The following is a 7,220-nucleotide window of genomic DNA, read 5'->3' as shown; positions in this document are numbered from 1 at the left end:
AGACAATGCCAAATTTTTGGCCTGAACTAGAACAGTATTACCCTTCACTACGAAAGGGAAGACTGGGGCAAAAGTAAGCGCTGGTTTGGGACATGTTAGGCTTAAGGTGCCTGATGAGACATACCAGTGGTGACAGCAAGTGGCACGGCTGGATACGCAAGCCTGGAGTTGAAAGGTGAGATCTAGCTGGGGACATATGTGGGAGTGAACAGCTTATATACGGTAATTAAAGCCATTAATATATGAATGTAAGTAAATAATACTTTCTCCAATCTTTGGTTTCTTGGGGGCAGTCTTTCAGCAGAGATAACTGTTATTTATTAACTTAATGGCAAAAATATCAATATTTATGCAGTTTAAAAAGTCAAATGAGCTTAAAGAAAATGGCCTCATTAACAGTTTTCTAATTACTTATATAAAATTAGTTTTAGTCCCTAATGATGCATAAATAATGTTTTGCTTTTTTTTTTTTTTTAAACATAAAAGGCCCAGGTCAGCAAGTCGCTAAGTGATGAAGGAATCGCCAAAATGAATTTTAAATCTTCAGGAAAGGGGCTGACCTTTTTTTTATCACAAAAAGGTGAATATTTTAATTGTAAGACTTTTAATTTTTACAAACTGTTGCCTATAAGTGACAAAGTTTATAAAAATGTACAACCATCTTTTTAAAAATATACATATAATTAGGCTGCTGCTTTCGATTCTGCCTCCTGGCTTGACAGAATTCACTTTCAAGGTATGACCTTACTGAGGTAGGTTTGCTTTTTGGGCATTTTCCCAGTTTTACTGCTATAAGTGACTTCCAGTGCTGTGTAAGTTGAAGATGGGCAGCACAGTGATCTGACTTACATACATCATGAAATGACTGCTGTGTGATGGCGACTTAGGATGTCCTCGTAACACCTTTCATAGAAACCACACAGCCTTCAAAGGATAGTCGTGCTGTACATTCCATCCATCCCCAGTCCTTCCTGATCTTATAAATAAGATGGTACCTTTCGTCCATCCCCTGCCTCTTATAACCACAAATCTGATTTCTTTTTGAATTTTTTAAGGTTCCACATCTAAATAAGACGATATAGTAACTGTCTTTCTCTGACTTACTTACTTAGCATAATGCCCTCGTCTGTCCATGTTGTTGCCAATGGCAGGGTTTCCTCCTCTTTTATGGCAGAATTCTACTGTATGTACTTAACACGACTCCTTAACCATTCACACGTGGATGGACCTGAGGCTGTCTCCATGTCTTGGCTACTGTAGGTAATGCAGCTCTGACCGGAGGGGTGCAGACATCTCTTCGACATTGTCTTTCCATTTTCTCTGGATGAATACCCAGCAGTGGGATAGCTGGATCACGTGGTAATTCTGTTTTTTAATTTTCGAGGACCCTCCATGTTTTCCATTGTGGCCGCACTAATTTACGTTCCCACTGGCAGCGTGCCAGGGTAGACTTTTCTCCTCATTGTCACCAGCATTTGTTCTCGTCTTTCTGAGGACAGACATTCTGACAGGCATGAGGTGATACTGCAGTGTGGTTTTGATTTGCATTTCCCTAGTGATTAGTGATGCTCAGCATTTTTTCATGTACCTGTTGACCATCTGTATATCTTCTTTGGAAAAATGTCTATTGGGATCTTTTGCCCATTTTTTTAATTGGATTTTTTTCTATTGAGTTGTATGAAAATATATTTTAGATATTAAACCCTTATCAGATACATGGTTTGAAGATACTTTTTCCTATTCCATAGGTTGTCTTTCCATTTTGTTGCTTGCTTTTGCCATGTGGAAGCTCTTGAGTTTGATGAAGTCTCAACTGTTTTTGATTTTGTTGCTTGTACTTTAGGTGTCATATCCAAAATATCGTCACCAAGACCCATGTAAAGGAGCTTTTTATTCCTATGTTTTCTTCTAGGACTTCTATGGTTTTCAGTATTATGTTTAAATCTTTAAACTATTTCAAGATAATTTTTTGTGAGCGGTGTAAGATGGGGTCCAATTTCATTCTTTTACATGTGAATATCCAATTTTCCCAGTGCCATTTATTAAAAAGATTGTCTTTTCTCCACAGAGTAGTCTTGGCTCCCTAGTCAAATATTAGCTGACTGTATACACATGGGTTTATTTCTGGGCTCTCGATTCTGTTCTCTACAACACAGCTGAAAATCAAGAAGTGTGATACTTTGGATTTAGGATTGCTCTGGCTATTTTGGGTCTTTTGTGGCTCCATATAAACTTTAGAATTGTTTTTTTCTAGTTCCATAAAAAATGCCATTGGTTTTTTTTTTTTTTTTTAGGCAAGGCAACCGTTGGTTGACCTCACAGATTACAAGGACCTTGTCATCTTACAATCCCTTTTTTTTAAAAAATTTTTTTATGCCTACAGCACCTGGTCTTCCTTGGTGGTCTCCTATCTAAGTACTAACCAGACCCGACCCTGCTTAGCTTCCGAGATCAGACGGGATCGGGCATGTTCAGGGTGGCATGGCCATAGATACTATTGGAATCTCGTTAGGGATTCCACTGGATTTGTATTGACATTTTAACATTAATTCTTCCAATTCATAAACATGAGATACCTTTCCATTTAATTTCTTTCATCATTGACTTCTAGTATTCAGAGTAGAGATATTTCACCTCCTTGGTTAAATTTATTCCTATGTTATTTGTTTTAATGGTATTGTAAATGAGATCATTTTCAGATAATTTGTTAAGTGTATAGAATGTTACTGATTTTTGTATCCTGCAACTTTACTGAATTCATTCATTAGCTCTATCAGCTTTTTGGTGGAATCGTAGGATTCTGTACACATGAAATCATGTCATATCTACAAAGACAATTTTACATATTATTTCCCAATTCTGAGGCCTTTTCTTTTTCTTGCCTAACTACTCTGGCTAGAACTTCCGGTGCTATGCTGAAGAGGAGTGGTGAGCGTGGGTACCCTTCTGTTGTCCCTAATCTTAGAGGAAAAACTTCCAGTCTTCCGCCATGGAGTATGACGTTAGCTGTGGGACTGCCTTATATGGCCTTTGTTACGTTGAGGTATGTTCCTTCTATACTTGAGATCTGATCATGACCAGATGCTGAATTTTGTCACATGCTTTTTTTCTGTATTGAGATGTGATCCTTCCTTTCGTTCTATTAATGTGATGTGTCAAACTGATTGATTTGCATGTGCTCAACCACCCTTGCTTCCCAGGGAAAAATCCCACTTGATCGTGTGCTGAATTCGGTTTGCTAGTATGTTATTGAGAATTTTTGCGCCTGTATTCATCAGCGATGTTAGCCTGCAGTTTTTTGTTGTGGTAGTGTCTTTGTCTGCCATTTCTATCAGTGTGATGCCGACTCTGTAAAATGAGTTTGAGTGTTCCCTCTTTTTTGCTTTTTTGGAAGCGTTTGAGAAGGGCTAGCATTTTAATTCTTTAAACGTTTGGTAAAATTCACCCATGAAGCCACTGGGTCCTGGGCATATCTGTTAGATTTTTGATTCCTGACTCAGTCTCCTTACTGGTAATCGGTCCGTTCTGATTTTCTATTTCTTCCTGCTTCAGTCTTGGTAGATTGTATGTTACTAAGAACTTTTACATTTATTCCAGGTTTTCCGGGTTGTTGGCATATAGTTGCTCATAGTAGCCTCTTCTGATCCATTGTATGTCTGTTGTCAGTTTATGTTTCCATTTTCATTTATAATTCTGTTGATTTGGGTCCTCTTTTTCCTGTGCTTAGTCTACCTAAAAGTTTATCAATTTTTTCTTTCGAAGAACAAACTTAGTTTTGTTAATCTTTTCTATTACATTTGCTAAGACTTGTTTTGCGGTCTGACGTGGTCTATCCCAGGAAACATTTCATGTCCGCTGGCGAAGAGTGTATAATCTGCTGTCAGACAAAATGCTCTCCATGTGTCTGTCAGGCCCATTTGGTCTAAGCGATGATCAGATCTGCTGTTTCCTTATTGTCTAGATGATCCAGTCCTTGTTGAGAGTGGGGTCTTCGACCATTATTGTTATTTCTTTTTGCTCTGTAAGTTTTTGCTTTATACGTACAGGTGCTCCGGTGTTGGGTGCCTAAATATTTACAATTGTTACATCTTGATGGACTGAACCCTTTATGATTGTGACCTTCCTCTCTCTTTTCACTATTTTCAGTTTAAAGGATTTTGTCTGACGTAAGTAGAGCTACCTTGCTTCTCTGGGGTTACCGTTCACTTGTAACGTCACTCCCAATCTGTGTGTGCCTTTAAGGCTAAAGCGAGTTATTATAGGTAGCACATTATTGGGTCTTGTCTTTTTTTCCATTCTGCCATTGTGTCTTCTGATTGGAAAACTTAATCCTTTTACATTTAAAGTAATTACTGCCAGGTAAGGACGTACAGCTGCCATTTTGTTAACTGTTTTCTGGCTGTTTTGGACATCCATTTTTCCTTGTTTCTTATCTTCCTGTGCTTTTTAAAGTGAATTATGCACTGCCATTACCGTATTACAGAATCCAGCTTTGACTGTGTATAACCATTACCAGTGAGCTTTGCGCTACCTTCTCATGTTTTTAGAAAGACCATGTTTTTAGCAGCCTTTTACTTCTACCCAAAGAGCTCCCTTTAGCATTCTCGTGGGATGAGATCCAGCTTTGACTGTGTATAACCATTACCAGTGAGTTTTGCGCTACCTTCTCATGTTTTTAGAAAGATCATTAGCAGCCTTTTACTTCTACCCAAAGAACTCCCTTTAGCATTCTCGTGGGATGAAGCTGGAGTGGAGGTTCCCAAGAAGTGACCCACAATGTCCACCATGGGCTCTTTTCCTCCTGGAAGTACAGGCTCAAGGCAGACCTGTGCCAGTACAGAGAGGGGCAGTGTGGTCAGTGCGTGGCGGCTCCTCCTCCCCTCCCGCTGAGCTGTGTCTCGCCCTCTGCGGTGCAGACGGCTCCTAGGATTCACACGGCGGTGTCTTGTCCGTGCAGAGTTGTTGGTTCTTCTTATGAGGGGGAGTGAAGCTAGGAATGACCTATGTCACCATCGTGGTGACACTTCTCAGAGTTCACTTTCAAGGCATGATCTTACTGAGTTGAATCAGTCGATCAGGACAGCTGGACGTCCCCCTGGGCACCACATGTCCACCTTCCAAGCCTGTTACTGTTGACTATATCCTTACACAGTCAAGTTCTCTTTCAGAGTCTCATTCTCTTTGTTTTTTTTTAAGATGCTCAAGTTAAAACAACAAATAAACCCTTACTCAAGCCCTCATATTCCTTTTAATATTAATCTTCTCCTAGTGACATCCCTCTAGCATCCCACCTGCAGACTCCATTTCCTTAGCTCCCAGCTGATTCCTGGCGCTGTCCACAACGCTGTCCACACCTCTGCCCACACCGCTGTCCACACCGCTGTCTATACCGCTGTCCACACCGGCTTCCAGCCTCATCCCCTTCTCCTGGTCAGCATTGCCCAATGCCTCATTGTCTTTTAAATTAGAACCAGGTATGTTGATTTGAAAAGTGAAACAGCATCCAACTACTTGGAAATTAAAAGCAAAAACAACAACAAAAAGCCCCACCAAAAACGAAGTCCTCTATTCTTCTAAATAATTCTTAGAGAAAAACACATTGCATTTCCGAGACGACTTAGGAAATTAAACATTACCTATGAGACATGGTCAGAATGATAACCAGAGAAAATTTATAGTATTCAATGTTTTCACTATTAAATAAGAAAATATGGTAACCCAAACATTCCGTCCAAAAGGATAGAAGGGCAGGAATAAAAAAAATACAAGGAGAGCAGGAAGAAGGCATTAATTAAAAAAAAACAAACTCACAAATTATATGAGAAATACTAAAACTGATCTTCCTGGTTCCGTAAGTAAAAAAAGAAAATAGATATCCTCCGCCTAGTACAGTCGGAATAAAAGTGATAAACACACATACTAACTAAGGAGGAAAAAGTAACCAGATAAGCGTTTTCTAAGCATGGTAGAAGAATGCTGCATATACCTCCAAGCTAATAAATTTGAAAAAAATTTTAATTGGTTTTCTAGGAAGATATTAATAAAAGTAGACTCAAGAGAATAGAAAACCTGAATAATCATGGGAGAAAAACTGTCAAAATTACTTCCCCAAATTTAATTTTTATGAGCAAGTTCTTTAAAAAGTTTAAAGAAACACTAAGAATTATTCTTATATTTTAAAAAAATTCTCAAGCATAAAGCTTTGTTCATTTAACATTAGCATAACCAATAAATAAAACCTTGATAGAGGTTAAAAATGATAATAGACCGGCTGTTTCCCCCCAGAGACATGAAAACCACCCAGGGCGGGATTCTGGGAAGGTGGAGGCAGCACTGCTGTAGGTCCTTCCACCTCTCGAGGTTCCCCCGAGAAACCGGAAACCGTGCACATGACCATATTTTGTGACAAGGTGTCACCATGAGAGCTGACATATGAGCGGACAGAGACAGACCACCAACCGCTACCAAACCCGCATGGTCTCAGATCGCAGACAGGATGCGATGGAAAGTACTCACCTTGTTTGAGTCAGAGTTAAAATCCTCTTTTATTATTTTCTTTATGAAAACTGCCTTTAAAGACAATGTATGCAAAAACCAAGTTCCCCCCCTCAAACATGAAAATTGTTGCAAACTTTCTAAAATGTGAGAAAACCAAAATACTTAAGCGATTTAGAAAAAAAGTATAGGTAGGTCCCAGGAGGCTGCAGGAAATGCTGCAGCCACAGCTGAGGCCTGCTGTCCCCTTGCTCCAGGCGGTCAGCCGAAGCAGGCCGCACCTCCTGAACCCTGGCAAGCCTGAGGGGACGGACGCATCGCCCCATCGTACGGGGACGGGCACCGCCAGGCGAACGGGCAGAACCAGAACGCGGAAAAAAGGCTCCCAAGTTACTGCTGAATTGGGTGCAGGCTCACCTTAATGAAACTTTCTTCCAGAGAAAAAAGAAAAACCCAAGGATGAAGAGAAGGACAAGCTCGGCACGTGGCTCGGCAACGTGTGCGTCTTCTTCATGAACACGCTGTTCCAAGCGCACAAGCACGAAGAAGTTCTCAAGGAGAAAGTGGAGGAACAGAGGCTGCTGCACGCAGCCCTGGCCAAGCAGAGGCAAATGGAGGATGACGAGCTGGAAGCCAAGTACCTTTGTGACACCTCTCAGCTCCTTCCCTCCCACCCGGGCTCTCAGCCTCTCAGCCTCTCTCGCTCCCTCTCGCTCCCTCTCTCT

The 7,220-nt window shown here is 40.6% G+C and overlaps 1 protein-coding gene and 1 pseudogene across 5 annotated transcripts in view; one reads left to right on the top strand and one right to left on the bottom strand.

The window, feature by feature from the left end:
• The window catches only part of LOC102879468 (radial spoke head 10 homolog B), a 34,716-nt gene that overhangs the window by 26,365 nt on the left and 1,131 nt on the right, over positions 1 to 7,220 (top strand). For 4 of the 5 annotated variants that reach the window (XM_015585159.2, XM_015585161.2, XM_025043104.1 and 1 more), the window contains exons 18-19: positions 487 to 580; positions 6,934 to 7,132. In XM_015585159.2, coding sequence (XP_015440645.1) covers positions 487 to 580; positions 6,934 to 7,132 — 293 coding nt within the window. Of the gene's footprint in view, positions 1 to 486; positions 581 to 1,260; positions 1,360 to 2,899; positions 3,044 to 6,933; positions 7,133 to 7,220 lie in introns of those variants that run through there. The other variant, XM_025043105.1, reaches the window with a different exon arrangement.
• LOC112475349 lies at positions 2,375 to 2,493 on the bottom strand (annotated as a pseudogene).

Source organism: Pteropus alecto, unplaced genomic scaffold (assembly GCF_000325575.1).
Source record: "Pteropus alecto unplaced genomic scaffold, ASM32557v1 scaffold40, whole genome shotgun sequence".
NCBI classification, from domain to species: domain Eukaryota; kingdom Metazoa; phylum Chordata; class Mammalia; order Chiroptera; family Pteropodidae; genus Pteropus; species Pteropus alecto.
Note: the sequence above shows the minus strand (reverse complement) of the source record. Positions and strands in the feature narration are given on the sequence as shown.